The sequence below is a fragment of the Pan troglodytes genome, chromosome 1 (assembly GCF_028858775.2).
Source record: "Pan troglodytes isolate AG18354 chromosome 1, NHGRI_mPanTro3-v2.0_pri, whole genome shotgun sequence".
Lineage (NCBI taxonomy): Eukaryota > Metazoa > Chordata > Mammalia > Primates > Hominidae > Pan > Pan troglodytes.
Window position 1 is genome coordinate 97,090,675 of NC_072398.2, and position 16,064 is coordinate 97,106,738.

The window sequence follows — 16,064 nt, forward strand, 5'->3', positions numbered from 1 at the left end:
TAAAGAAGTCAGCTAGATGAACGACTACACTTATCCCACCAGCAAAGCCATTCCATGTATTCTTATAACATTGATCTACTGCTGGCTAATGTTTTATAAAAAGCCAAGATTCCAATGATGAATTTGGGTTTAACAAAACCAATATCATTCACAGTTTTCTGGATTCAGTTTGGTTTAGAAAGGACCTCTCAGAAGCTTTCAATACTTCAATATCCGAATATCTGTACTATATCTGAGTTGAGGCAGGTAATATACAGTCTCTGTTTTCTGCATTTGTGTATCTGAATGTTACAATGCCATCTTTTGACTAGAAAGAAGTACTATTTAATCTTAGAATTGCTGACTTACAAATTATATTCTATAAGAGTTCCTAAATCCTTTATGGACTGTAATGTTGAGGAATCATTCATATTCCCTTTTCATTGTTCTATTTTCTACCAACTGTTTTGCTGACATGGCCTCTATCCACTTTAAGATACTCTCAAGTCTTCCTTCACCTTTTGGCTTTTACCTGTCCTCTTTGCTCAACTTTAAAGGAAGGTGTGTAGACATATATAAAATTTTAATTTCTGCACTCCTCTCTTAATTTTCTACTCTGAAATACGGTGGAGAGCTGGAAGAAAGACAGAAGAAAAGGGCATAGATAATCCACATTGGGTGGACAATCAAAAGCTGACAGCAGGATAGTCTGAAGATGATTCCCTGGCTTGGAATTTCTCAGGATCGCTCTTTCTCTTTCTGATACAATATTCAAATATTAAAATGCTCTGAAAGTCCAGGTTGAAAATACTGCTATAAATTCAAATTATTTAGGGATCTGCCTGAAATAGTGTGAATGAAGCCTTCCCAAAAGCAGAAACGGGATTTTGATTCTGGATCTTATTTTATTGTTCTAGGTTTACTTGAACTTGAAGGAAAGAAAAAAAAATGTCTCCACTTCTGAGAAGCATCTGTGACATCACTGAAATTTTCAATCAGTATGTCTCTCATGATTGTGATGGAGCAGCATTAACTAAGAAAGACCTGAAGAACCTCCTTGAAAGGGAATTTGGAGCTGTGCTTCGGGTAAGAACTAACAAGAAAATGAGATCTATTGACTTGAGGCTATGAGATTTATTCTCAGAGGAGACCAGAGCAAGGAATGGTGGTTTTATATTCATTTTACACCACAACAGGTCTACACTACATCCCCCATTCATTTCTGAGTCAAAAGGTACTTACTTGACATTGTAGTCTGAATAATAAAGTATTTCATGTACTTGATGGCATGGCCATGTGAATGAGCTCTTCATGGGACATTACCACAAAAGATGTCAAATCACACTAGACTTGGAGGAACTTAAATTTGTTTCCAAATTTCAAAACTGAGATCAGCCTGATCTCTACTAAAATGGTGCTACCCGTAAATGTTTTGTTCGGTTTTCTAATATGGAATAGAAACCAAATCAAGAATACTGGCTGCTTCAGACAGAAATGGCTACTGCAAATCCTCATAAATTTCTATTGTATCTCTCTCAAGGATGAGTTCATTCTTTCTCAATTAAAGCGAACTTGTGTTATTCTTTCTTGATGTTGAGTAGCTTTGTTAATTTTACACACAAGTTCACGATGCTGTTTTGAATCTTCACCTCAGGCTCTGCCTCTAAGGTGCGTAGGCTTACCTGCTATTCTACTTTGTGTCTCTCTTCCTGCATCCTTAGGTTTGATCAGCACTAAATTACGAGATGTAAAAATTTCAAACGAATATATGCTTTAAAGTGAGGGTTCACATTTTACATGGGGACAAAACTTGATACACACTGGACATTTTTCTAATTGCTCTGAATGTCTCTTGAATGTCAGCATAGCATAAAATATATCATGTGTGAATATAATTTTACCACCTGTAAATAGTGCATTGTAAAATTTTTGTTTTCACCATTTTTATAGAGACCACATGACCCTAAGACGGTAGATCTGATCCTGGAACTTCTGGATCGTGACAGTAATGGGCGTGTCGATTTCAACGAATTCCTCCTATTTATTTTCAAAGTGGCTCAAGCTTGTTACTATGCTCTCGGCCAGGCCACGGGACTGGATGAGGAGAAGCGAGCCCGGTGTGACGGAAAGGAGAGCCTGTTACAAGATCGCAGGCAAGAAGAAGACCAAAGGAGATTCGAGCCCCGGGACAGACAACTGGAAGAAGAACCTGGGCAACGACGCAGGCAGAAGAGGCAGGAACAGGAGAGGGAGCTAGCTGAGGGAGAGGAGCAAAGTGAGAAACAAGAGCGACTTGAACAGCGCGACAGGCAGCGCCGCGACGAGGAGCTGTGGCGGCAAAGGCAAGAATGGCAAGAACGGGAAGAGCGCCGTGCAGAGGAAGAGCAGCTGCAGAGTTGCAAAGGTCACGAAACTGAGGAGTTTCCAGACGAAGAGCAACTGCGAAGGCGGGAGCTGCTGGAGCTGAGGAGGAAGGGCCGCGAGGAGAAACAGCAGCAAAGGCGAGAGCGGCAAGACAGAGTGTTCCAGGAGGAAGAAGAGAAAGAGTGGAGGAAGCGCGAGAGAGTGCTCCGGAAGGAAGAAGAGAAGTTGCAGGAAGAGGAGCCGCAGCGGCAAAGAGAGCTCCAGGAGGAAGAAGAGGAGCTACGGAAGCTGGAGCGGCAAGAGCTGAAGAGGGAGCGCCAGGACGAAGAGCAGCAGCAGCAAAGGCTGAGGCGCGAGCAGCAACTAAGGCGCAAGCAGGAGGAGGAGAGGCGCGAGCAGCAGGAGGAGAGGCGCGAGCAGCAGGAGAGGCGCGAGCAGCAGGAGGAGAGGCGCGAGCAGCAGCTGAGGCGCGAGCAGGAGGAGAGGCGCGAGCAGCAGCTGAGGCGCGAGCAGGAGGAGGAGAGGCGCGAGCAGCAGGAGGAGAGGCGCGAGCAGCAGCTGAGGCGCGAGCAGGAGGAGAGGCGCCAGCAGCAGCTGAGGCGCGAGCAGGAGGAGGAGAGGCGCGAGCAGGAGAGGCACGAGCAGGAGAGGCGCGAGCAGCGGCTGAAGCGCGAGCAGGAGGAGAGGCGCGATTGGCTGAAGCGCGAGGAGGAGACCGAGAGGCATGAGCAGGAGAGGCGCGAGCAGGAGGAGAGGCGCGATTGGCTGAAGCGCGAGGAGACGGAGAGGCACGAGCAGGAGAGGCGCAAGCAGCAGCTGAAGCGCGACCAGGAGGAGGAGAGGCGCGAACGTTGGCTGAAGCTCGAGGAGGAGGAGAGGCGCGAGCAGCAGGAGAGGCGCGAGCAGCAACTAAGGCGGGAGCAGGAGAAGAGGCGCGAGCAGCGGCTGAAGCGCCAGGAGGAGGAAGAGAGGCTCCAGCAGCGGTTGAGGAGCGAGCAACAACTAAGACGCGAGCAGGAGGAGAGGCGCGAGCAGCTGCTGAAGCGCGAGGAGGAGAAGAGGCTCGAGCAGGAGAGGCGAGAGCAGCGGCTGAAGCGCGAGCAGGAGAGGCGCGATCAGCTGCTGAAGCGCGAGGAGGAGAGGCGCCAGCAGCGGCTGAAGCGCGAGGAGCCGGAGGAAGAGAGGCGCCAGCAGCTGCTGAAGAGCGAGGAGCAGGAGGAGAGGCGCCAGCAGCAACTAAGGCGCGAGCAGCAGGAAAGGCGCGAGCAGCGGCTGAAGCGCGAGGAGGAGGAAGAGAGGCTCGAGCAGCGGCTGAAGCGCGAGCATGAGGAAGAGAGGCTCGAGCAGCGGCTGAAGCGCGAGCATGAGGAAGAGAGGCGCGAGCAGCGGCTGAGGCGCGAGCAGGAGCTAGCTGAGGAGGAGCAGGAACAGGCCCGGGAGTGGATTAAGAGCCGCATCCCGAAGTGGCAGTGGCAGCTAGAAAGCGAGGCCGACGCACGGCAAAGCAAAGTCTACTCGAGGCCCCGCAAGCAGGAAGGGCAGAGGCGCCGCCAAGAGCAGGAGGAAAAGAGGCGGCGCCGGGAGAGTGAGCTGCAATGGCAGGAGGAGGAACGGGCTCACCGGCAGCAGCAGGAAGAGGAGCAGCGCCGGGACTTCACATGGCAGTGGCAGGCGGAGGAAAAGAGCGAGAGGGGCCGTCAGAGGCTGTCGGCCAGGCCCCCATTGCGGGAGCAGCGGGAGAGGCAGCTGAGGGCCGAGGAGCGCCAGCAGCGGGAACAACGGTTTCTCCCGGAGGAGGAGGAGAAGGAGCAGCGGCGCCGCCAGCGACGCGAGAGGGAGAAAGAGCTGCAGTTCCTGGAGGAAGAGGAGCAGCTCCAGCGGCGGGAGCGTGCCCAACAGCTCCAGGAGGAGGAGGACGGCCTCCAGGAGGATCAGGAGAGGAGGCGAAGCCAGGAGCAGCGCCGCGACCAAAAATGGAGGTGGCAACTAGAAGAAGAAAGGAAGAGACGCCGCCACACGCTGTACGCCAAGCCAGCCCTACGAGAGCAGCTGAGGAAGGAACAGCAGCTGCTGCAGGAGGAGGAGGAGGAGCTGCAGAGAGAGGAGCGCGAGAAGAGAAGGCGCCAGGAACAGGAGAGACAATACCGCGAGGAAGAGCAGCTGCAGCAGGAGGAAGAGCAGCTGCTGAGAGAGGAACGGGAGAAAAGAAGACGCCAGGAGCGGGAAAGGCAATATCGGGAGGATAAGAAGCTGCAGCAGGAGGAAGAGCAGCTGCTGGGAGAGGAACCGGAGAAGAGAAGGCGCCAGGAGCGGGAGAAAAAATACCGCGAGGAAGAGGAGTTGCAGCAGGAGGAAGAGCAGCTGCTGAGAGAGGAACGGGAGAAGAGAAGGCGCCAGGAGTGGGAGAGGCAGTACCGCAAAAAAGACGAGCTGCAGCAGGAAGAAGAGCAGCTGCTGAGAGAGGAACGGGAGAAAAGAAGACGCCAGGAGCGGGAGAGGCAATATTGGGAGGAAGAGGAGCTGCAGCAGGAGGAAGAGCAGCTGCTGGGAGAAGAACGGGAGAAGAGAAGGCGCCAGGAGCTGGAGAGGCAATATCGGAAGGAAGAGGAGCTGCAGCAGGAGGAAGAGCAGCTGCTGAGAGAGGAACCGGAGAAGAGAAGGCGCCAGGAGCGGGAGAGGCAATACCGCGAGGAAGAGGAGCTGCAGCAGGAGGAAGAGCAGCTGCTGAGAGAGGAACAGGAGAAAACAAGGCGCCAGGAGCTGGAGAGGCAGTATCGGGAGGAGGAAGAGCTTCAGCGCCAGGAAAGGAAGCAGCGATACCGGGATGAGGATCAGCGCAGTGATCTGAAATGGCAGTGGGAACCAGAAAAAGAAAATGCAGTTCGTGATAACAAGGTTTACTGCAAAGGTAGAGAGAATGAACATTTCCGGCAGTTGGAAGATTCCCAGGTGCGCGACAGACAATCCCAGCAAGATCTGCAGCACCTGCTGGATGAACAACAAGAACGAGATCGTGAGCAAGAGAGGAGGCGCTGGCAGCAGCGCGACAGGCATTTCCCAGAGGAAGAACAGCTGGAGCGAGAAGAGCAAAAGGAAGCCAAAAGGCGCGACAGGAAGTCCCAAGAGGAAAAGCAGTTGCTGAGAGAGGAAAGAGAAGAGAAGAGACGCCGTCAAGAGACAGACAGAAAATTCCGCGAGGAGGAACAGCTGCTCCAGGAAAGGGAGGAACAGCAGCTGCGCCGCCAAGAGCGTGACAGAAAATTCCGCGAAGAGGAACTGCGCCGTCAGGAACAAGGGAGAAAATTCCTCGAGGAGGAACAGCGGCTGCGCCGCCAGGAACGGGAGAGAAAATTCCTTAAGGAGGAACAGCAGCTGCGCCGCCAGGAGCGCGAGCAACAGCTGCGTCAGGACCGCGACAGAAAATTCCGCGAGGAGGAACAGCAGCTGAGCCGCCAAGAGCGTGACAGAAAATTCCGTGAAGAGGAACAGCAGGTGCGCCGCCAGGAACGAGAGAGAAAATTCCTGGAGGAGGAACAGCAGCTGCGCCAGGAGCGCGACAGAAAATTCCGCGAAGAGGAACAGCTGCTCCAGGAAAGGGAAGAACAGCAGCTGCGCCGCCAAGAGCGTGACAGAAAATTCCTGGAGGAGGAACAACAGCTGCGCCGCCAAGAGCGTGACAGAAAATTCCGCGAAGAGGAACTGCGCAGTCAGGAACCAGAGAGAAAATTCCTCGAGGAGGAACAGCAGCTGCGCCGCCAGGAGCGCGAGCAACAGCCGCGTCAGGACCGCGACAGAAAATTCCGCGAGGAGGAACAGCTGCGCCAGGAGAGGGAGGAACAGCTGCGCCAGGAGAGGGAGGAACAGCTGCGCCAGGAGAGGGAGGAACAGCAGCTGAGCCGCCAAGAGCGTGACAGAAAATTCCGTTTAGAGGAACAGAAAGTGCGCCGCCAAGAACAAGAGAGAAAATTCATGGAGGACGAACAGCAGCTGCGCCTCCAGGAGGGCCAACAACAGCTGCGCCAGGAGCGCGACAGAAAATTCCGCGAGGAGGAACAGCTGCTCCAGGAAAGGGAAGAACAGCAGCTGCACCGCCAAGAGCGTGACAGAAAATTCCTCGAGGAGAAACCGCAGCTGCGCCGCCAGGAGCGCGAACAACAGCTCCGCCACGACCGCGATAGAAAATTCCGCGAAGAGGAACAGCTGCTCCAGGAAGGGGAGGAACAGCAGCTGCGCCGCCAAGAGCGTGACAGAAAATTTCGCGAAGAGGAACAGCAGCTCCGCCGTCAGGAACGAGAGAGAAAATTCCTCCAGGAGGAACAGCAGCTGCGCCGCCAGGAACTGGAGAGAAAATTCCGTGAGGAGGAACAGCTGCGCCAAGAAACGGAGCAAGAGCAGCTGCGCCGCCAAGAACGCTACAGAAAATTCCTAGAGGAAGAGCAGCTCCCTCAGGAAAGGGAAGAACAGCAGCTGCGCCGCCAGGAGCGCGACAGAAAATTCCGCGAGGAGGAACAGCTCCGCCAGGAGAGGGAGGAACAGCAGCTGCGCAGCCAAGAGTCTGACAGAAAATTCCGCGAGGAGGAACAGCTACGCCAGGAGAGGGAAGAACAGCAGCTGCGCCCCCAACAGCGTGACGGAAAGTATCGCTGGGAAGAAGAGCAGCTCCAACTTGAGGAACAAGAGCAGAGGCTGCGGCAGGAGCGAGACCGGCAGTACCGGGCGGAGGAGCAGTTTGCCACGCAGGAGAAGAGTCGTCGTGAGGAACAAGAACTATGGCAAGAAGAGGAGCAGAAACGTCGCCAGGAACGGGAAAGGAAATTACGGGAAGAACACATCCGCCGCCAGCAGAAGGAGGAACAGAGGCGCCGCCAAGTCGGGGAGATACAATCCCAAGAAGGGAAGGGCCATGGGCGGCTTCTGGAGCCCGGCACTCATCAGTTTGCCAGTGTCCCAGTGCGCTCCAGCCCTCTCTATGAGTACATCCAAGAGCAGAGATCTCAATACCGCCCTTAAGTGATGTTGCCAATATCTTGACACCTGCCAAAGCTTCGAGCACGGGAAAATGAGAAACACTGGGTACCAAGTGATAACTCAGATGTTTCTGGTTGTGGGAAAACTCTCTGATATTAGAATGTCTTTTCTTCCAAAATCTTAAACTACGCTCATTTTATGCACTTTGTACTTCTGCTTTTTATTCTTCCTCAAGTAGTTGTTTACTGCAAGATGTCTTTTTTTTGCTCTTTGATGCAGATGTGTGCATTTAAAAAAACATAAATCATTTAATTTGTTTAAGAAATTTTGTTTGAGGAACATATTCATTTATTGCTTTCAGAAGTAACAAGAGTAATAGGATGATTTGAGATTCTAAACAATGGGTCGGTTTGTTTAATGACTGACCCATCTTGTGGAAAGTGCAGATACTTTTAATGTCCAAGTTGCTATTTCTTCTTGAACCTAAATTGATCATTGCCTCCAAACAGCATTTCATCTTTTGTGACATAATTAGCACAAATTCCAGGTAACTAAATTTTTATAACCCTTGAATAGTGCAGGGGGAGTGACCTCTGCATAAAAACTTCCTGTAAAATCAGCCCATTACTGGAAGAAATATCTGTTAAGAATAGGTTTAGCTTTGAAGATTTAGAATTTAAATTAGATTTTTTTTAAACTCAACTCCACTTAAACACATAATCTCATGAAGAAATAATGAGGTGTTTCTCAAACAACTTCAGAGTTCAAATTTTAAAACTATGTCTGTTGTAGTCTATAGTGTTCATTCTACTTCCCCAAGTTTTGATGAGTTTCAGAATATTATGAACCTTTGTTAATTTTAGCTTGTTAGAAGGAAGCTGCTCAGAATCCCATAAACATCTGTCTTACTCTAGGGCCAATAAGAGATCACATAGAGCATGTTGGGGGTGTAAAAGGGAAAAATGTGTGAACATAGGGGCAAATTTCTAGAGGCCCTTTGACAAGACCCATTTGCCCACAATCATTTGAGGCCTATTGATAATACCTTAGATATATTCTTGTTGAAATAATTGGACTGTGAAAAATTAATAATAAATGTTTGGCAAGTAACTACTTTTGTCTGTTTTAACTCTGTGTCAATCATAACAAGATCTCATTGTCTGGAAACAACACAAGTTCCCAATCACATAAGGGCATTTTGTTACTTATCTATGTCCAAATACGAAAAAAGAGGGGAGAGAATTCTTTGTTTTGCCCCAACCTTTTTTTTTTTTTTTTTTTTTTTTTTTTTTTTTTTTTTTTTTTTGCAGTTGGGCTGAACTCTATTTCCATCCCCACACTGAGATTGCCTTCCAGAGTGTTTTTGTTCTTGACCCCACAGCTTTCTATGCCATTTCTTGCAGCGACTCACTGGTCATGACAAATACTGGTGCTCCCAATATTTGTTAATATTTCCTTTAGAGAATGCAGCAGCTTCTTAGTCTCTGATGTCTGATGAGCCAATGATAGAAAATGGCCTGAAACTTCAGATCAGCACTATAAAAACTGTAGATGTCCTGTTAATTTAAGCAACATAATCCATGAGGTGACTGAGTCAGAAGGTACTTAATAGTAATCAGGCTGAAGTATCAAATTATTATCTTGTTAGATAATAATTTATTAGATAATAATAAACACGCCTGTGCTGCCTGCTGGATTCTTATTTTTAGTATTCACAGTTTACTAACTAGAAATAAGCCCAAGAAGGCCCTGATCAAAACAACGTCATTTCTAAGATCATGATGAGAAGATGCCCTAAAGTTATAGTCACTCAACATTTTGATCAGTGGTGGAGACAAGCTAAGCTTATCGCTCCTGAGTATCATTCTGATAGAGTAAGATGGCATTTTCTTCAAGAAGCACAGCTTCTCTCTCTCTCACTTTAACAAATGGCAGATGCCCACCAAAGACATAACCTGGGAATCCCCTGACATTGTCTTGGAATTTCATCTCTTTCAAATGATTTCTAACTGCAAAACTATTTTTCCCCTAAAGTATACTCTTTTTCTTACTTAAGGACCTTCAAAGAAATTCTGGAAGAGCTTCACTGACTTTCCTCAGGACCCTCTATGGGTGCTCATTCAAGAGCCTCCTTATAAATGCCCAACCTCAGGATACCACTGAAATATACACTTCATCAGCTAAGCTACAGTTTAACAATGATAATTATGGTAAAAATAAGCAAAGCCCTGGGGACTTGTAGCACCTTACAAGAAGGTAAAGCCAATTTCCAAAGAAGAAAGTATTGTTTCATCACAATTATAATAACATGTAGTTTTAAAAAAAACGTGTCAGCCAGCCCATGCCCTCTAGCTGTTATTTTAGCATGCTGGCAGGAGAACATGCAGGCCAAGCCTCCTGCTCCACCTGAATAATACACATGCATTTTCAGAACCTGGAGGCTGTTGGGCAATTGCCTACTTAATTATAAACTGGGAACTCTATTAGCATCACTTAGGCTGCTGCTGGGAAACGCGATCAAGAGTTTAATATGCAGTGATAGAAAAGCTGGTCTCTATGTGTTGTGACCTCCCAACCCCCACAGAGGTTCACGTGTTGAAGTCTTAACCCTCAGTACCTCAGAATGTAATCATATTTGAAGATATGGTATTTATAGAGGTAATTAAATTAAAATGAGGTTATTAGTTTGGGCCCTAATCCAATATGACTGATGTCCTTATAAGAAGATGAAATTTGGACACAAACATGGACAGAGAGAAGATGATGTTAAGATACAGGGAGAAGATGGGCATCGACAAGCTAAGGATATAATCCTAGAACAGGTCCTTCCCTCATGGCCCTCTCAAGAAACCAGCTCAGGCAACACCTTGATCTTGGACTTCTAGATCCCAGAATTGTGAGAAAATAAATTTCTGTTGTTCAAGCCACCTAGTCTATGGTACCTTGCTATGACAGCCCTAGCAAACTAATACAATATGTATCAGTAAGATGGCATTATGTTGCTAGGTAAGCCTATCTGTATCATGATGATCATTATCCTTTGACATTTTGCAAGCAGGTTCTGGTTGCTCAAATATAAATCGTTTTCCCATTAAATCTGCCATAATTTATATGGTAGAGTAGAAAGAATGCTACAAGGAATCAAAAGCCTTGGGTTTATTCATTTATTCACTCAATAAGTATTTATTGAGCTCCTGCTATGTGCCAGGCATTGTTCCAGGCAGTATACATACAGTGGCTTGTTTCTTCACTTTACTATCTGTATGTCCTTGTCCAAGCCACTTAAGGTTTCTGGGCCTTCATTATTTTGTATTTAAAACTATGAGGCTGGAATAGCTATCACCGAGGTTATTCTCAGGACTGAAAATAAAATTATTTTAATACCAGCATTCAGCTTGTTCAATAGAAACTCTCAAAGAAACTCAAATAATGCCTAACATCAACTTCTACCTTTAGCTAACACACACAAAAAAAGGAAAAAATAAATGACTGATGAAAGTGATTATCAGAGCCTAGTTCCAGCTTCAAAGATCTTCCCTTCCTGCCCAATCACCTCTGAACTTCCCTCCATTTGTCTCCCAAACCCCTTCCCAGAGCCCCCTCCTATCATCCCACATTTATTCACTGAGGGAAAATACCCTAAACCTACCCCATTTTCTTTGACCCTGGTACTACCAAAGATCATTGTCCCTCTATTTATGAACTTGACATATACATTTAATTATTCTCTTTCTTTTCTGAAGAGAAAACTAAACTGAGTTCTAGAATTGGGTCCCACTCAAACTAAAATTCAGTAGTCAGTACTTAAGTACTGTAAGTACCCACCTCTGCTCCATCTTCTGCACTAATTGCACATTGCCAATATTTGCATTGTCATGGTAATTATAAGTTTTTTCAGCAAGTATACTCTGTCAAATATTATAATCTATGCAATATGTAATAAGCACTTTTCCCTTGTTAGTAAAGAGCTGATAGTCACATGCCATGATCTGAAACTAACCCAAAAGATAGATTTTTGAGCAGGTTATCATTTTCTGAACCCTTAAAACATCCATGACAAGAATTCAAATAACAAAAGATTTTAAAAATCTGATTTGTCACCACTCTTCTTTTAAAAAAAATTGTGTGGCAATTTCTGCAAGATAAAATCCAAGATTTTCAGTTTGGAATTTAAGGCCCTCCACTATTTAGTGTCAATCCACCTTTTAAACCCTGGCTCCCAGGATAACTTCTGCAGCCAAGAATGTGCTCAAACCAGACTAGTCTATTTGTTGTCATTATGATGCCTTATGATTGTCTTTACTTCAAGGACATATTGGCATACTTTTATCTATTTGAAGTGCTTCTCTCCTTCCTGGGTATCTGGACAATTTCTATGCAGTTTATAAGACCTAGGCTGAGTCCCACCTCCTCCCTAAAATCTTTCCCTAATCACTCTGACACACAATGATCTCTCTCTTCATTGAGATTCTAAGACAAACATCTATTATCTTCACTACTCATTAATTGGTTACAATATTTTGCCTTAGTTGGCTTTATACTTTTTTTTATTTCAATAAGTTTTTGGGAAACAGTTGGTGTTACTAGTTGGAGTTTTGTTCTTGCTGCCCAGGCTGGAGTGCAACGGCATGGTCTGCGTTCACTGCAACCTCCGCCTCCCAGGTTCAAGCGATTCTCCTGTCTCAGCCTCTCGAGTAGCTGAGATTATAGGAGCCCACCACGCCCAGCTAATTTTTGTATTTTTAGTAGAGATGGGGTTTCGTCATATTGATCAGGCTGGTCTGAAACACCTGACCTCAGGTGATCCGCCTGCCTCAGCCTCCCAATGTGCTGGGATTACAGGCGTGAGCCACCATGCCTGGCTGAAGCTTTCCTAACTTCATGCTAAAATATGACTCAAGGACCCATGAGAATTAGATGCACAATGCAGACACTCAATAGATACATATTAAATGAGTGAACTAATATATCCTTTATAGCTCTTTTCTGTTGAGGGCCTCTATTGCCTATCTGTGAAATATGCAGCCCTCCCTTCTGAATATTGAATCCCTAAGTCCTTTCTTGTATCTTGAAAATTCCTCAACCTTGGGCATTACTGAGGCATTATTTCTTCTCCATCTATTTAAGTTCTACCTGGGAATTACAGTGAGTGCTGGTCTTAGCATCTGTCCGTGCCCCTTAGTGGGATGACAATGCAGGCATAGGTGGAGGGAAAGATGAGTTCTTGTCCCATGTATTGTTGGGGTGTGGGTGCAGTGAGAAACAGAAGTGAGATTTTAACTCCAGGTTGTGGCTGGTTTTCTCATGCACTTGAGTTCAAATGCAATTCATTACTATGAGGATTATTTTCCTTATGAAAGCCTCCTTTTCTGGTATATATATGTCAATTTTATTCCTCCTATTAACATTACTTTGAGCCTATTTCTTATGAAATAATAACCTTGGTCTTATGCTAAGAGTACACTTGCCTCCCTTTTTCCCTGGAGCACCTTACAAAATGTCTTCACATTTGCTTTTTTTTTTTTTCTTTTACAGGGTCTCGCTTTGTCACCCAGGCTGGAGTGCAGTGGCATGATCTCGGCTCACTGCAAACTCCGCCTCCCGGGTTCAACAGATTCTTGTGCCTCAGCTTCCCGAGTAGCTGGGATTACACCTGGCTAATTTTTGTATTTTTAGTAGAGACAGATTTTGCCATGTTAGCCAGGCTGGTCTCGAACTCCTGGCCTCAAGTGATATGCCCACCTCGGCCTCCCAAAGTGTTGGGATTACAGGCATGAGCCACTGCACCTGGCCACATTAGCTTTAACATGTGGACAATGACCAAGTCAATCCCCAGGTTTCATCCCTGACCATATGTAAAGAGGAGATGAGTAGAAGTAGGCTAGTGAGATAAATTTCACACCATCTTGCTACGAATGCAATGGTCAGAGAAGCTCAGAGTTAATAACAACAGAAATATCTAACTCAGTTTAGCGGGGTCAACAAAGGCTTCCCTAAGGTAACTGGTGTTAAAGCTGAAACCTGAGGATAGGGAGGAAGTTACCCTGGTGAACAGGAAAAGAAAGAGTGAAATTAAGTCCGGAGGCAAGAGAAAGCACATTGGGTTCAAGGAAGTAAGCATTAAATCTGACTAGAACCTAGAATACCAAGAGATAGATGAAAAACATGAAGTTAGCAAGGTTTATGAGGGCCTTGCAAACCATATTAAGTTTATCTTGAGGGCAACAAAAAATCATTGTCATTTTAAGCAGCGAAGTGATTAACCAGATTGACAGTTTATGAGGATCACTCAGGCTGCAGTGTGGAGAATGGGTTGGAGAGGGTCACAACGGAAACAAGGAAAACATTAGAAGGCTATTACAGTAGTTCCATAAGAGACAATGATGGCCCAGCTAGGATAGTGGGGGTGGGGAAAGAGAGCAATGAGTATATTCGAGAATTAAAATCAGTAGAAGTTGGTAATATATTGAAGAGATGATGGAGAGAAGGAGATAAAAGATGATATTAGATTTATAGTTGGGGAAACTGAGTGGATAATGGTGTCATTACTGAGATGAAAGCACAAAGGAGGCTCACTGTAGTGAGAGGAGATGACAAATTCAGTTTTACCTACACTGAGTTGGAGGTGCCTTTGAGGCTTCAAAAACTGATATCTTTTTGGCAATTGGTTTCATGGGTCTGGAGTTCAGGTGATAGGTTCAGATTTTATATGTAAATGGAAAATATCAACATATCAATAGTAATCAAAGCCATAGAGTAGATGAGATTATTCTTCAGGACATACGGGAAGAAGAAGATGGAAAACTGGCCGAGTGCAGTGGCTCATGCCTGTAATCCTAGCACTTTGGGAGGCCAAGGTGGGCAGATTACCTGAGGTCAGGAGACCGAGACCAGCCTGGCCAACATGGTGAAACCCCGTCTCTACAAAAAATACAAAAACAATTAGCCGAGCCTGGTGGCGTGTGCCTGTAGTCCTGGCTACTGAGGAGGCTGAGGCAGGAGAATCACTTGAACTCAGGAGGCGGAGGTTGCAGTGAGCCGAGATCACACCACTGCACTTCAGCCTGGGCGACAGAAAGAGACTCCGTATCAGAAAAAAAAAAAAGATGGAGAACTAGTCTAGGACAGACCCTGAGGAACAGCAACATTTTTTAAAATGGCAAAAGTTAAAAAAAAAAAAACTAACTAAAAAGGAGAATCGAAAGAAGCAGTCAGAGAGGTAGATCGAAAACCAGGTATGTATGGTGTCACAAAAGCTAGGAAAGAATATGCTGCAAGAAAGAGGAGGTAATTATCGTCAAGTATTTCTGAGAAGCCCAGTAAGATAAGTGCTGAAAAGCACCTGCTGATTTGGTAACATGGTGGTCAGTGACGGTCAATGGAATGGGTTGAGGAATACAAGGAAAATAAGTAGAAACATAAAAAGATAAATTTTTCAAGAATACTAACTATGGCCGGGAATGATGGCTCATGCCTGTAATCTCCACACTTTGGGAGGCCGAGGCGGGCAGATCACCTGACAATAAGGATGCTACCTGACAACAATAATGTCCTCCTGCTAAGAAGAATGTCAGCAGTTTGAGACCAGCCTGGCCAACATGGTAAAACCCCATCTTTACTAAAAATACCAAAAAAAATTACCTGGGCATGGGAGCAGGTGCCTGTAATCCCAGCTACTTGGGAGGCTGAGGCAGGAGCATCACTTGAACCCAGGAGGCAGAGGTTGCAGTGAGCCAAGACCATGCCACTGCACTCCAGCCTGGGTGACAGAAAGAGACTCCATCTCAAAAAAAAAAAAGAATAGTAACTATGAAGGGGAGCAGAAATGTCAAGTGGGGTTGTGTGCACAAGGCAGGATTTAGCAAAATGAGCAAGACTTGAGTATGTGTAAATGTTAACAGGAAAGAACCAATAAAGAAAGACTGAAGTATAGAAAAGTGAGGGAATGATCAACATAGCAAGTTTCCCAAGAAGGCAGGAGAAGATAACATCCAGGGAGACAGATTATGCTTAGATGAACACTTTTCTATGTAACAGAAAGAAAACATGAATGCAAATAAATGCCAGCAAGTTTGTGATTCCATGAAAGTTTAGGAATTTTGACTTGTTGATTTTTCTTTTCTTTGTTAATTTTTTATGTCAATAGCTTTAGGGATACAAGTGGTTTTTTGTTACAGGGATGAATTACATAGTGCTAAAGTCTAGAATTTTAATGCACCAGCCACCTGAGTAGTATATGTTATACCAAGTAGGTAGTTTTTCATTCCTCACCCTCCTTACTTCCTCCCTGCTTCTGAGTTTTCAGTGTCCATTATACTACCCTGTATGCTTTTGTGTACCCATAGATTAGCTCCCACTCATGAGTGGGAACATGCGGCATTTGGTTTTCAATTCCTGAGTTAACTCACCCAGAATAATGCCCTCCAGTTCCATCCAAGTTGCTGCAAAAGACATTATTTCATTCTTATTTATGGCTGAGTAGTATTCCATGGTATGATTTTTATTTTCTTTATAAAATAAAGAGACAAGACCACGTTTTAAGAGTGAGAAGGGAAAGGAAGGGGTCAAATAATTAAAGAGAGTGGAGATGGTTTAAAATAACTGTTGTAGAACACAGAAAACTAACCATAGAAGCTCTATAATCACCAAAAAGTGAGTTTCCATTTGAAGTTAGAAATTATGAATTTGTCATGGCACCAACGTATTCAGCTGTGGGACTTTTCTCCAGCCATGCTCAGTAGCACAGATGCAAA

The 16,064-nt window shown here is 45.9% G+C and overlaps 2 protein-coding genes across 2 annotated transcripts in view; one reads left to right on the forward strand and one right to left on the reverse strand.

Annotated features, from left to right (window-relative positions):
* Positions 1-16,064, reverse strand: part of LOC134808764 (putative neuroblastoma breakpoint family member 7) — a 133,275-nt gene that overhangs the window by 13,374 nt on the left and 103,837 nt on the right. The gene's annotated exons all lie outside the window — the stretch shown is intronic.
* Positions 926-8,924, forward strand: TCHH (trichohyalin). The gene is given in 4 exon segments (XM_024348524.2): positions 926-1,065; positions 1,930-3,850; positions 3,853-3,893; positions 3,895-8,924. Coding segments are annotated over 4 exon segments (5,559 nt in total). The 5' UTR covers positions 926-927; the 3' UTR covers positions 7,354-8,924.